The sequence below is a fragment of the Euprymna scolopes genome, chromosome 14 (genome assembly GCF_053919585.1).
Source record: "Euprymna scolopes isolate OS-2025 chromosome 14, ASM5391958v1, whole genome shotgun sequence".
Lineage (NCBI taxonomy): Eukaryota > Metazoa > Mollusca > Cephalopoda > Sepiida > Sepiolidae > Euprymna > Euprymna scolopes.
In genome coordinates, this window is record NC_136495.1 from 18,119,784 (window position 1) to 18,135,521 (window position 15,738).

The 15,738-nt window shown below is 31.2% G+C and overlaps 1 protein-coding gene across 2 annotated transcripts in view; it reads right to left on the reverse strand.

The window, feature by feature from the left end:
* Positions 1-15,738, reverse strand: part of LOC145292882 (uncharacterized) — a 37,075-nt gene that overhangs the window by 9,079 nt on the left and 12,258 nt on the right. For both annotated transcript variants that reach the window (XM_080139006.1, XM_080139005.1), the window contains exon 2: positions 14,052-14,735. In XM_080139006.1, the coding sequence (XP_079995132.1) occupies positions 14,052-14,712 (661 nt within the window). In that variant the 5' untranslated portion in view covers positions 14,713-14,735. The remainder of the gene's footprint in view (positions 1-14,051; positions 14,736-15,738) is intronic.

A 15,738-nucleotide genomic window follows, 5' to 3' on the forward strand; every position in this document is an offset into this window, starting at 1 on the left:
AGATTTAGTCTCCCCTTCTTTGCTCAGAAAATTAAATTAGCAATATGTGATTTTTGTGAAAGGAACCGGACACATTGACTTTCATTAATTTTTTTTTTTTTTTATTTTTTTAAAAACATTTTGAACTATTCAAAACAAAAAAAAAAGTTTAAAATTTAATGTAATTTATTTATTTGCTTTGTTTAACCACCACCATCCCCTCTGTCAAAAAAATTCTGCTCTGGACTTCTAAAGATTACAAAACTGACAAGAGAAATGTGAAATGAGAGGTGGATTTAGGAAGCGATTCTGTAAACTGAATGGGTTCCAGGTGTTTTGCCAAGCCTAGGTGTAGAACAACAACAGATAGGGGCTACTCATATATTTTTAATCACAGGTGAAAAAGGAGGCCGACTGCCGGTCCTTGTCAGAGCTAACCTAAACAGACAGGGATATGCTATGGGCTGGTTATTCTCTGCTACTCTTCTCTATAGCAGTCATTGGATTTCCGGATAGGAGTTTTCCACAAAAAAAAAAAAAAAAGAGAGAGGAAGTAAAAAGCAAATTCCAACCTACACACTGAGGGGAGGGGGGGATAAATAGCAAATGATTGTAAGGCAAACAGGACACTAAGGAGAAAGGCAAAACTAGTCTTAAGATGGAGAAGGTGGGGGGATAGTGACAAGATATAAACTAAAATATATTTTTTTCTTTATTTATCCCCATTTGTTTTTCATACTTCATCCTGTTGGCAGGAAATGGGAGGTAAAGTCACTTTTCATTCAACATAAGTAGCTATTTTTCCCTTTTTTCTTAGCAGAAATTATATACCGTTATACCCCCCCCCCCCCCCGGCAATGAAAAAAAAGGTTTAAATAAAAAGAGAAGAAAGTGCCTTTTCACATCACATAAATAGATGAGATTTGTTAAAAACTTAAAACCAAACTATGAAATCTGTAGACCGAATGCTCAACTCCAACTAAAATCTTGAATGGAAATAAAGGTGTGTATATATATATATATATATATATATATAAAAGCATGCTACCTGACATTGCCCGGTCATAAATAAAATATGCTTAAATATGAGATTTTAATTTTTGCAGATTTCGTATTTATTATTATTATAAAGTCAATTCTCTATTGATTATTATATTGTACCAATATATAGTAGTGATTTCAAAAGTTAAAAAATAATATATACATATATATATATATATATATATATATATATTAAAAAGTTTGTGTAGTCTGTGATCTTAGTTAAGTTTTGTCTCAGAATACCCCTGATAATTATTGATAATCGAAACCGTTATTTTAATTTATCTATCATCAGTAAAGCCATTTTTTTCCATGTTGTCGCTTAGCAACAATGATAGAACAATGGGCTGCGAAAATTCTACTGTAGGTAAGTTGATAGCATGTATTTTTTTTTTTTTTGCATGATGCGGTCTGTATGTTCAAACTCCTCACATACATTTCTTAATTAACTGCAAAGAATTTTATAAGACTTGAAAATTTACGCGGTTTCTTTTTTTGTTCGTTTTGCATGACGTGATCTGTAGGTTCAAACCCCGCTCATAAATTTCTTAAAGTTCTTTTTAAATCAAAATATTATATTTAAGCGTATTTTACAACTAGAAAACACTGAGCGGCCTGCTAGTTGGCTCTATATGTGCATACATGTTTCAACAGTGCCTATTTTCAGAGAGCTCATACGATCAGGCAAAAATCATTATCAAGTCACTGGATAATGATTTTGGCTTGATGTTAGCTCACTGCAAAGAGGCACTGTTGAACCATGTAAGCATATATATAGCTAATAATGTTTATATAAATAAACATACTAATATATAAAACCCAGTTATTTCATTTCAATGAGTAGAAATAAAATTGTCAATTCATCGTGCGCAAACATTGCTAATTAATAACAAATTGGTTTAAGAACTGAAAACAATTGTTAAATCCAGACTTTCATTTTCTAGATGAAAACTACATGTTTAACTGAATACTTTTGCCACAACTAGAGAGCTGCTGCTCAGAAAATCCTTTCCTGCTTTTCTAAAGTACAAAATCGACTTTGAAATCTAGTGGGGGGGGGTCCTCTTCTCTTCCCTACAGCCTCATTCTTATGGAAGAGAGGTTATTTTGTCTCTATTCTCACTATTTTCATCGTAAGTGCTTGACTGAGCACCAATCTCTGGTTCACCCTGCAAAACATTCACACCAAAAACTTATCTAGCTACAACCACTGTGAATCATTTTCCTTTCTTCCTCTGTATACATAAAACTAACTGGAACTTCCATGAGCAAAGGTTCTTTCAAAAACTACCCATCTGTGGGACAATACCACATGGCTGCTTCTCAGCTGACTACAACATGGGTGCTTTCAAGTCCACTATTAAGAAATGCTTTTTGAGCTGTCCCCTTAATTAAATTCTGTCCAGTTTCAACCATTGCTATAAATCTTCACAATGTGGTCTTATTGTCCAGTTGACAAACTTAAGCATTATCCTTAAGTCCTCTTTTATAAATGGTGACCCATTAGTATATATAGAAAAGGTTTTCCATAACACATGGTCAATGCATATACAGAAAGTCTTAGAGAAAAACGTCGCAAAACTATCTACTATTTTGTGATAGATAAAACCTTAATCTTCGCTTGTATTATTTAGATTATTACTATTTCTCATCAAAGTGTGTATTTGACGGGTTAAACTCCATCTTTCAAGATGCATCTTTTCAAACATGGCAACCTATATAGAATTTTGAACTCCCCCCCCCCTTTTTGTTTTTCATTCTGTGAGCTAAAACATTGTAAAAATAGCATTAAAGATGAGAATAGTGATCTGAATAATTGAACAATCCAAATTATCAATCCTCATCTCCAAAATTACAAAACTTAATTTTAGCCATTTCTTTTCTTTTTTTTTTTACTGCATGAAATGATAAAGAAAATATATGATATATGATTAAAAAAAAAAAAAAAAAAAAAAAAGATATGATACATGATTAATGAAAAAAAAAAGAAAATAGAAAGCCTTGGAATTAGTAGTCAAATGTTGGATTTTGATTCCTGAAATTTTTAAAAAAGGTCTCATCGCAACTCTTAAATCAATAAATTTACTCTATTTAAAAATGGAAATTTGGTGTCTGAAGCCAAAATTATACTATTAGACTATTTTTAATATCCAATTCAATTTACTATTTCAGACTAACTTACTATCTTTCAATACTCAATTCAAGAAGGGGTATTGTGGTATCTGTTTTGTTGTCATGATACCAGTCTCCTTGGCATTACTTCCACGAGGGATACAGTATATTCTCATTTGTCATGATATCATTCTCTCAGGCTTTACCTTCTCCCTTTTTGGGGAAGGGGGGCATAGTGGAGTATCTGTTATGTGGTCATGATATTCTCCTCCCAGGGACCTCCTCCTTCAATGTGGAGTGTAATGTACCATATATTAATTCTTCATGTATATTAATATTTTTGATAGTAATATATGAAGATATCAGGCCCTCTTGGAGGTACACAAAATTGTCGTAAAAGGGCAACGAGGGTTAAAAGAATGAGGAGAGAGAGCATCAACTAGAAGGAAGCGAGCAAATAATGAAACATTAGGGAGGTCCATTGCCACTTAACTCCAGAAGACCAATAGTCGTTGCTAGCAATAAATCAATGATAAACAACTGTTGTGATACGGCAAAGTGATTTGCATTGGTTATCGAAAAAGAGGTGGAGAGCACTGGAAATGTAGGGAGACTCGTCATCACTCGGACTGCAGGAAACACTACTGGTTATTATCAATGAGCAATCACTGATGACTAGGGCTATGACAAGAGAATATTCTTACACAGTTAATCAACCAAGAGCCACATCAGTCTATATAAAAACATAAGATATTATCGGATATATACTCGAGAGTCAAAATAATGAAAAGAATATTCTGTTGTCATAGCCCTAATGATGACATGTGTGAGAACTCCTAGGGGGTACTCAATCACTCATGCACATAATTTAGAGAAGAGAAACAATTGTGAATCTATTCATAGAGCAAATCATTTACATATGCACTAAGAGTTATAGTTTGAAAAATATGCATTTCCTGTTTTGTTTTTAAAATATTTCCTGAGAAGGAAAAACAAAACATCAACATCGTCCGATTGTGTGCAGCCCAGAAATGTACAAATTGTAATTATCACAACAATAAATACATAAAATTCCAATTGAAATTTCCCTTTGCATTTCAAAAATTTCACTTCACATCCTGAAAAATTATTTTATTTTGAAAATGTTTTGAGTTATTTATGATAATACTTACATTCTGATTTTAGTACAACCATTATTACTTGGTATTCTTTCCAAATGCCCGAATGTAAAGAATTAACTCAAACTAGAATTTTTAACTCATAAAAAAAAGGGGGCAAAAGTTATAGCCCATTGACTTAGAATGAGTGCTTCATGCCAAATTAGTGGTTGAATGTGTGTAAATTTGTGCTCATTTTTCTATTAAATATTTACCCCTTAATCCCCAACTGTGCATCAAACAGATGCTATAATACTTAGTTTGATACACCATATCATAGCAAAGGTCCACACAAAATTTCAGCCAAATTAACCCAGTAGTTTCTGAGAAAAAGTAAAACAGACAGACAAAGAAAAAAATATAGAGATTTATCTGATGTTGCTAAAATAGTTTTTTTTCTTTTTAGTTTCAAACTTCATTTTTTTGGTACATATTTTTATTAAGACTTAAGTGAAATATGACAGTTCAAAAAATAAAACAAATTTATGAATATACTAATCAGCTGGAAAATATTTGTGTACATCAAAAATTATAAGTAGAATTAAAAAAAAATAATTTACTATTCAAAGTTCACAAACTCCCCACAAGCTAGCATGTCATCTTAAATTAAACTTTAAAGAAATTAATGTTCGCTACATAGAAGAGATCTTTAAAAGAAAGATTTCCTTGTAAAAGACCTTGTGGTAAGCTTGTAACGTGCTGAGCCAATCAGATCTGCAGAGAGGTAGAGCTTTCTTTGCTAATGGAGGATTGCTATCCAGAAAGTGTGGAAAAATCCTTTGTGAGGATCATGCAATTAAGAATTTCAAGGAATTTATTTTTTTTAATTTTTACTAAAATGCAAGATGGGATTATTGCTTAAAATAACTAACCTCAATACAGATCACAGACAATATTTACCTTTGTTCCAACGCAAAGTATCTCCTTTTGGGAAGCTAGATTTTCCTCATTAAGATTCAACCTTACACCTACCCTTATCTTTATGAAGAGGCAAGTAAATGGTAACAGATGATCTCAAAGAAAACTACCTATATATATATATAAGTAAAGACGACCTCCCTCAATACTTTGGGGACTAATAGTAGGTATCCCAAACCAAAATTTTATTTTCATTACATCTAAAAACTTTAAATATGGCAACATAGATATCTTTGCAAAGCATAAACGATGATACAAAATTTATTTTGGTAACTCCATTAGTTACCAAATTATAACCATTCAAAGTTTGTTGGAAATTAGAAGATTTACTGTATTGTGCACTATTAGTCTAGGAGCCAATTTTCAGAATGTAAAAGTGCAGGCTTTGAACAAGCTGAAAATCTTTATAAATGTAACGTCATCTTGTTGTAAATGAAAAATTAAGTCTTGGATAAAAAAAAAACAATTTTAAATGCTAATTTAAGAATCAACTTTGAGGTCTTCAAGTCCAACATAAACAAATTCCTGATGAACTGCCCCCTTAAGTAATGACACTTTATCAAATCTCCAATACTAACGAATACTACAACACTATCCCATTGATTACTGTACATGCAATAACCCTTATCCCCGAGTGGTTTCTGGGCCTTGATAAGTGGGGACCTCCATGTAAAAAAAAAAAACAAAAAAAACAAAAAACAAAAACATTGGGAATTGGAATCTTGAAAAACGTACTTTGTGTGCCATTGGTTCAGAAACCAAAACTTACACTTTATAAATCTTTACAAATGCAATAGTATCTAATGTTGAATGGAAAGTAATCATAGTTGAAGCGATAATTGTTAGATCAAGCAAGCCTAAACATTGGGTAAAATAAAAAAAATTCAAAAAACATGACAAATGACACCAAAGAACAACCATGACTTTTCATATAAGATTCATTTCAACAGTTAACACATTAAATCTTTGTAATATTTGTAGCACATTAGAGATTTAGCCAGATTTTTCTTTTAAGAGAAAACCAATAATAAAAAAAAACATGAGATGTGGACTATATAAAACAGACTGAAACAGTTTGATAATATTGCAAAAATTGTTTTTGTAAAAAACATTAAAACTATATTAAGACCACCATATTGATGAGTGCCCCCCACCCCACCTCACCTTTAAAAATCATAATCGAACTTGAAGTAAACTGGGGTGGAGAGGCTATTTAATGACACAGAGGAAAGAGCTATATATTTATAAAGAAAAAAAATTACATTGTATCAAAAGAAATCCCCCCAAAACGTATATCACATGTTAAAATTGAAGGGAACTCCACTGTATGCTTTTTTGACTCTAAACTGGTTTATGATCCCTTATAATAGTGCAAATGGTTTGTGCAAGATCCCTTTTTCTTAAGGGCTGAATTAAAAAGACTGTTTGGTTCTTAAAAGAAGACACAAGTTTAATAATATTTCTCTGGTTGTGCAATAACCCCATCCCATCATAAGTGGTCTGTTTGAGTCATAAATAACCATGTAGGATTTTCCCTTCTTTAAAGTCTAAAATTAAATGAAACAAAACTTTTTTTTTTTAAATGGAGAGAGAGAGAGAGAGAGAGAGAGAGAGAGAGAGAGAGAGAGAGAGAGGGGGGGGTACCGCCATTAAACAATGGGAGAGTTTATATTGAGAAATTGTATAAGGATTTCCTCTATATTTAACAACTGTTTTCTTAAATAAATTGAGAAAAAGTTTCTTTTTAACAAACATTCACGAAAAAAGATAAAAAAAAAACAGGAAAGGTCATTCACCAAATTATTTTAGGCTTGCTTTGCCAGCTTGCTAAAGATTGCTAAAATTTGAACTCAAAATTTTAAATGGAGAAACATTTTATTAGTTTCTTGGAAAAACAAGACCAAAACTTTTGGATTCATTCATAAATAAACATTAATATCTTTGAGGCACGGTCAAAATAAATGGAAGAAAAACTAAGGCGTTGTTTTTTTTTTTTTATAACGAATTAAAATTTATTAAAATCCATTATTCTTCTGCAGCATCTTTTTTTTTTTTTTTTTTGCCAGAAAGATAAAAGCCTGAATTTTATATGAAAAGCAGAATGATATAAAACCTTTTCTATTTTTAAAAGAATTTTAAATTTAAAAAAAAAAAAACATAAAAAAAAACGCCATTCACCACCATTTTTGTCTCTATGGATAACACATTTAAATATTTAAAAAAAAAAGTTTTTGAATCAATTACTTTTTGTGGGGGGGGGGTCTAAATAAGATTTAGGATGACTTGCTATAAGAATATGCAAAAATATTATAAGTACCTGAATTTAAAATAATTCCATTCTTTTTATTTCACTCCATAGATTTCGCATGGCGAAATTAAAAAATCCAAAATTTAATGATAGTTTGAAAAAAACTATGGCAGTTTTTACATGACTAAATGAAGTTCATTTCGCCCTGAAAATTTCCATGTAATTTTAACGTTTGTTTTGACAATTAAGTGAAAAATCAACTTTATAAGGGTTGAATTCTTTCTTCATATATATATATATATATATATATATATATATATTTTTTTTTTATTACCTACATAACCCCCGAAGTTAAGCAATGATGAAGTTGGCCAGTACCAGATGGGTGACCATTTTGGGAATGCTAGGCGCCATATGTGTTGGAGACAACTCCTGCATGGTCATCTTGGTCCTGTCTTGCCATCAGGACCAAGTGTTTCTTGATAAGAGAGTGTGGTAGATGCAAGTCCCCCACACTTTAAACTAAGTCAAGTACAGTTACAGCAAAAAGGAAAAGAGAGAGGTAACACTTGTTTGTAAATACAAACAAATGTTTGCAAGTCTTATAGTTTACCATAGGAAATATCATGTAATGACAAATGGTCAAAAGAAATTATTGTATTTTTAGCAAAATGTGCAGTTATTTATCAATTTTTTCTTTTTGGTATTGATTCTTCAAAGCACTTTTTATTTAATGGTATATTAGTAACATTGGGCTCACTAAAAGAAAATTATTAATTTATTTTTCAAAGATTTAAAAGTGTTTTTTGTAAAAATAATGAAAATATATTTTTTTTTCCTAATCTGAAAGAATAATTATTATTAGCTTATTCAATGAATTTCACACTTCAAAACACAAAGGATGAAAAATCAAACGCATTCAAAATTCGGATTTTCAACCATAAAATCTGATATGTACGCAGGTTATTTTTTTTTGGGGGGGGGAGTATTATTTTCAATCCTCCCCCTCCCCACAATACAATATATTTTGTTCAGGTTAACCAGAGTTTTCCCGGAAAATCCGTTCTGTTACTTTTTTACTCATATTATGTTTGATGTTTGTATAAAATTTCAAAAAATTCCAAGGCATAATTATTGAGAAAAGTGCGGACAGACGAACGGACAAGGGTGAATTTATGTTGCAATATTTTGGAGGTATAATGGGGTATGATCCCACACAGTCGGGCGATTCTATTTATAAACGATGCTGCTAGGAATTGACGAATCGAATTAATTCCCATTCTACCAACCAATCAGAAACCAGAATTGCTCCATAAATATCAAACCTTTCCTGTAGCAATTTCGCATGTTTTTTCCGTCTCAACACGGTAAGAATATTTTGCTCTGTGGAACTGTCTACTGCAAACAAGTCACCTCTCAGGACTAGTGTGTAACCATCGGAAACTGTTCTGTCTACAGCAAACCAGTCACCCCAAGACTTGTTTAGAACAACGAACCATCGGAAACTGTTCTGAAACTAAACATGGCTTACACTTTTAGAGAACTAATAACATTATACGTAGATATCTGCTCTATTGCTAATTTTGAGCACTTGCAACTTGATAATGCCATCCAATATCAACATATTGGTAGGAAATTGCTATAAAATTGAGAAAGCGCCAGGACACAAAAGGTTTTCTACAACTTCTATCTAATCCAATACATGCTTTCGCCTTGTGGGAACATAATTGTCCATTGTTTTTAATTTTTAGCTTTATTTTTCTTATGTACTGAATACAATCTGTTGTTTATTTCATTATAAACATTTTTTTTTTTTAGAAGATTTAAAAATTTTGCATTTTAAGAAGGTAATTTAAAATTTATGCCTTGAAATTTAAAGATTTTATGTTTAACACATTACATACAATGAGATGCTTCCATAGTGCAGTAGGAGAAATGCATATGGAGAGAGAGATAGGGAATAAGAGGCACATATACCAAATGCGTCTGTGGAGCAGTTTCTAAAACCTCCTCTGTTAATTTTGGATCTACAGAATTGAAACTTGATATATCCAGATTGCTCCTTTTTGGGGAGCTAGATTTTCCCCACATTGAAACCGACCTTGCGTCTAACTCTGTCCTCGTGAGGAGGCAAGTAAATAGGAACTTAACTAGAAACTGAGTACCTCCTACAAATATTTAAACATTGATTTTGCATTAGTTTCTTTTATTTTTTTTATAATCCACTGAAAAAAAAAAAGATGGGGGGAGGTAGTCTCACACACATAAAGCAAAAATTTTTTACAATTTCGGTTTTTTAAAACAAAACAGTTTAATTCACCGTTAAAAACTAATGCAATGGATAAAAGTGCACGTAAGTTACATATTTACAAAGCTTATTTTCTTGTCTTTTTAACCATAAGAGAGTCGGCAATCTGGTGGTCCTGAACTTTCATCTAAGCTTCAACCTCTGTCTCATCGCCGAAATGTTGCATCGCTCTGCCTGTTCTACAAGTACTTTACGGTGAATGCTCTGACGAACTGCAAGCACTCATACCCCCTCGATGTAAATACCCTGACCAACCCGACAAACAGCTAAATCCCACCCCTTTACAGTAGAGATCCCTAGATGTAAGAGAGCCTTCTACTCTAGTAGTTTCTTCTCCAGAACCGCTGGACTTTGGAATTCCCTTCTGGGTCCCTGCTTCCCCAACTGTACTGACATGCAGAAGTTCAAGTGTAACATGAACTGACATCTTGCTTCCCAACTCCCTACATAGTACCCCTGATGCTTATGTCCCTGATAGTAGCCCCCTACATCAAAGTGGCAATGTGCCTTGTTTGGGGTGAAAATGGAATAAAAAAATAAATATTTTAAAAATTTGACCAGAAATAACGCCAGACTGGTTGGGATTACTTTAATTATATATTCTGATAACCAAATAGCTCCAACTAAATATGTAAGAACATTTTTTATATTCATATTTTCATTTTTTAAATTTTTAATTCGTTCTAGTATAAAAAGTTAACAAAAAAAACAAAAAAAAAAAACGTTTGTTTACAGCAATGCTATCGTTGATAGTATTGCTGCTGCAGCTGCTACTACAGATAGTTTTTAGATACTTATTTGAAATAGAACAATTTTTTTTCAGGAATTATGATTTTAAATTGCTCGGTACCACATGAGAAAACCAGTTACAATTTTACTGTTAACAGATAAGAACAGTAAAAAGATTGATTTATCTAACAGTGGGTGTCTGAGAAAATTTTTTTTAATTTTCAATACTCATTATGTTGAAATCTTTTTTTTAACACAACAAAAAAATGAGTGGTCTAAAGTATTTTGGAAATCACAATCTATTAAAACTGACATCTTTTCTAGTTAATTTCCAAATTTCATGAAAAAATTCTTAACACTACGACTATTTACAAATGGGGGGGGGGGGTCATTACAAAATCCTCACAAAAACGCTGTTTTATGATGTTAACATTTTTATCCTTTATTTGCTTAAAACTCTTAAAATATATAAAAAGGTACATTATTATTTACTAATTCATTTGAAAGTATATCCATTTCCGAACAAAACGATGGTATTTTGAGGACTTAAGGTGCTTTAGTTTTTAAAATATGACTATTTTAGCAGAAGCCCCTTGAAATCTGTGATTATCCAAAGCGTTTTATCATCCGTGTGTATTACAATAATTGACTATTGAACTGAAACTATTGAAAATCTGGAGCAATAAATTAGTGTTCTACTATATTGTAGAACACAATGTAAAAATTACATGCTACATAAAATAGTGCTCGATTCCCTAGATGTAACAGGTGCATGCAATAATGCAATATGGCACTTGGAATGTGGTAGATACTGAATCCAAATGTGCTCAATACTCTAAATATAGCGAATATGTGTTATATAGTTAATATGTGTTATATAGTTAATGTGTGTTATAAATTTACTCTTAATAAGTCTTATGTTGCTCAATACCCTATATAGAATATATATATGAGAGACTGAGAGTAGGAAAATCAAGATATAAAGGAGAAATAGAAGTTAAAGGAGACAGGAAGTTTTAAACACACCAGAAATTGGCACATGCGTCTCTCAATGTAGCTATGGAAGCACAGAATCGATACAATTTTCAATTATATTTTATTTTTACGCCTCCTTATACTAAAAATATATAAAAATATGTAAACATTTTTATCAGATTAAAAAAAAATTTTTTTTTAAAAAACAATCGATAAAACATTTTACATATTTTTATAAATTTTATAAAATTTTTGTTAATACATTACAGGAATTTCTGTGGCGTCGCCGATTTAAAAATATCTGTTTCGGTAATATGTCCACTGGATTCGTACTTATTACATTGTTTGAAGTTAGTGTTTTCAACATATGTAAAGTATTCACGGTTTTAAACTGTTGCACATTCGCTTTTTTAAACTGCTAAAACTGTAAAAAATATGACACATCCATAGGTTTTTTTTTTTTCATGTTTCTGTAAATAAATATATTTAAATAGTTTGACAGTTTTATATATATATTAATTGATAAAAAAAAAAAAGATCATAATAGAGATGCGATTAAAATTTTTTTTTTAAATTGATAAAAAGATATGCGATTAAAAAATAAAAAAAAAATCGTAATAGATTATGCAGGTTTAAATGAGAAAACTAACTATATTTGAAAAAAAAAAAAAACAAACAAAAAAAAAAAACTCATCACATATCTTTTTAAATAATTGTCTTTAAGTTTAAAAAAATAAATATACCAATATATAATTGCTTCCATAGCTACATTGAGTGTGTTTAAAACTTCCTGTCACCTTTTATTCACCATAACCAAGTAAAGAGAGAGGGCAATCAGAAGAGTAGATTGATTATGCATTTTGGTTTTACTTTTTTTTTTTTGTTTTATATCAAGATTTTATTTTTTTTTTTATTACAAATAACTTTACTTTTTCACCTAAGTAGAATATCAAAACAAAATTTTAACTTGTTTCAGGCATACTCATTTTTTTAATTTAAATTTAAAAAATTAGGTAAAATATAATCTTAAAAAAATGAGATACAATTAGAAAAGCATTTCTTGCAAAGCATGAAAATGGTTAAACAAAATGTTTTTTCATAAACTTAAAAATTAAGGTACAAGATTTAATTTCAAATTGTTATATTGGGCTTTTTAGTTATGATCAGTGTACTCTGTGTTATATTGTGGTGGGCAATACTAAAAGGTCTGAATAATGAGTATTATTGATTAGTTAACTGATGTAGAAAAAGATATGCAGAGAAAATGTTTTGAAAGAAGGAATTTTTAACTAAAATATTTATGTTAAAAATCTAATGAAAGAATTTTAACTTGGATTTATAAGCAATAAAATATTACAGAGATATTTATGTAATAAAATAGATTTAGGAATTCAATTTAATAAACAATAAACTATGGAATTGACCTGGTAACAAAAAAAAAAAAAAAGCGTAGGTTTTGATATATAGAATAAAGATACACATAAGAGTTAGAGAGAACGAGGGAGCCGTCCACGATAGGATGTTGACTTTGCCAGTTGTGGAAGCATTTGACTGGGCTAACTAAGAGATTATGCATTTTAAAAAAAAATATTTAGTTGAAAATTATATTTATATCATTAATTGCTAAATAATAGATAAATTTAGTTTTTTAAGTGAAAAAAAAAATTGTGAATATAACAAAAATTAAATCCAATGTCATTTTTAAATTCAATTTAAATTAAATTTTTAAGTTGAGAAAACATTTTGTTGAACCATTTTCATGCTTTGCAAAAATGTTTTCTAACACACACACACACACACACATACAATTTGGCCTTTTGTCTTAAACAAATATCAGAAAAGATATTACACTTCATCTTTCCTGGCTTTAGTCAGTAAAGGAAAAATCCTTCTTTATTGAGTTTTTTTTTTTCCTTATCAAAAGTCCTTTTCTTTGAGGAGGTGGATTTTACCTATATTAAAAACCAACATTGTGTCTAACACTGCTCTAGTGAGGAACATATATATATATATATATATATATATATATATATATATATATATATATACTAGCAGTTAAGCATGGTTTTGCTCAGGCCCTATGTACTGTTCATAGTGTATATGCATATATATATTAAAAAGTTTGACTCCTGTCCAGATAAACTACGTCTAAAATGTCAAGTGTTTAGACCCAAAATTGGTAGAGAAGTTTGATAGAGTCTGCAAAGGTCAGCTCTTTCAACTTTAACCTCTTGGCAGCCAAATTTTTGGCCAAAAACAGATTAAAAAGCTTGCCCTATGTCTCATGTAACACTCAACACTACTTGTTTTTAAACAGAATAAACATTTACAACACCAAAAATTTATCGAAGTAGCTAGAAGATGTTCGTAAGTTAGTTGACGAACACTTTGTTTACAGAGGAGAGAGAAAGAGAAAGGGAGAGAAAGAGAGAAAGGGAGAGAAAGAGAGAGAAAGGGAGAGAAAGAGAGAAAGGGACAGAAAGAGAGAGAAAAAAGAGAAAATAAAAGAGAAAAAAGAAAAGAAAAGAGAAAAAAGGGGGAAGATGTTAAAAAAATCTAATATACAAAAAAGAAAAGAACTCACCAATATCAAATTCGTCTGTAATCTTATGCTCCCCATCCAATCGGCAACGACGACACAGGTACCAAATCACAACGGTGGCTACCAGAACAATTAAACAAAACAGAGCAATCAATGCAAATGACAAATCACGCCAGTATTTACTATCCTCTTTGGGAATCCGTTCGTATTCTTCTACTCGAGGATTGGTCACTGGCCTACGCTCGGATACCCTGCCAGTGTCGTATTGGTTGCCTGCATCTGGGGCACCATTATGCACGTTCAAATGGCCAAACGTATCCACGGCCAGGTGCGAAAATTCAATAGAGTTCATATACTTTGTCTTGTTCTCTCGGCTGACGTGCCGGCTTCCAGCTATTATGGAGTCCGATGCCAAATTATGGTCATTGAAATCGCCATCTTTCTGGCTAAAGGAGGAAAACTTGAACTCGATGAATGGCCCACACATAATGTCCTGAGTTTGTTTACATGGCTGTCGAACAATTTGATTAAGTGGACACTCAGAGCATTTCACACATCTACTAAGGCTAGTATTGTAGTATTGTCCTTTCTCGCAGCTTGATGCAAGGGTCACTGTCAAAAGATGCAATAGGAGAAGCACCGAGCAGAATAGGAAAGGAAATCCCTGTAAGAAACCCATGTTCCTTGTCTTGTGGGGTAACATCTTGTGAGACTTGTTTAAAAAGGCTGAAAATAGAATGAAGAGAAAAAAATAAATTATTGTTAAAATATAAAACCAATTTACTTGTAAAGTTCTTTTTTTATTTGTCCTTTTAAATTTTTATTTTATTTTTTTAAAAGATTTTTAATTTAGGCAAATGCTTAAATTTTCATTATATTGTGTCTTACATGGGTCTCATTTGATAGCAGATATTTTCCTTGTATCACTGAGTAACTAACAAAAACATATTAAAAGAAAGATGTGTAAAATCTGTAAAAACAAAAATGTTAAACACTAGACATAATATTCATAAGAAACCAACACTGTAAGGCGGGGCAAATACCGTAACCAGGAGCTGGAAAAACATCGTAACCCGGAAAAAAAAAACAAAAAACATATCCTGGGGTTCTACTGTATATATATATATTATATATATATAGTAAAAGCAATAATTTTTTTAGACATTTCTGGAGCACTCACGGATAATGCAAGTTGTTATAATTGAATACCCCCTTCATCGAAAGGACATAAAACTCAAAGTATTATCTGTGGAATTCTTTCGATCTTGTCTTTCTGATGAATCACACCAATCTTGATGCTTTTTAGGAATAAGTATCCCGAAATTTGCAATCATGACGTAAGCAATTCTGACTATGAACGGAAAAAGTCAAATAAAATTCTGAGGCTTCTACACAATACGAACTGAACTAAACTGACTTTATAAACTAAAACTCAAGTTAGAGTTAATTTAACATTAGGGCAAAAATAATTTTTAAAAACACAGTTTGTCTCAAATTGTGTAAATTGGTCTGTGATGTCCGTTAACAGTTTCGGAAGTGTTTGGTGAAACTCAGAATTGACAACATAAACAGAAATTTTCTTGGATACCTATTCCTAAAATGTACCAGTCTTTTTTCTGCTTATCCCAGCATCGTTTCTTGAATTTTGTTTATGTCAAGTGTTCAACTAGTAACTCCTAATCATGCAGACACTCTTTAAGGGAGTATCTATTGTCTTGAAATAGAAAGG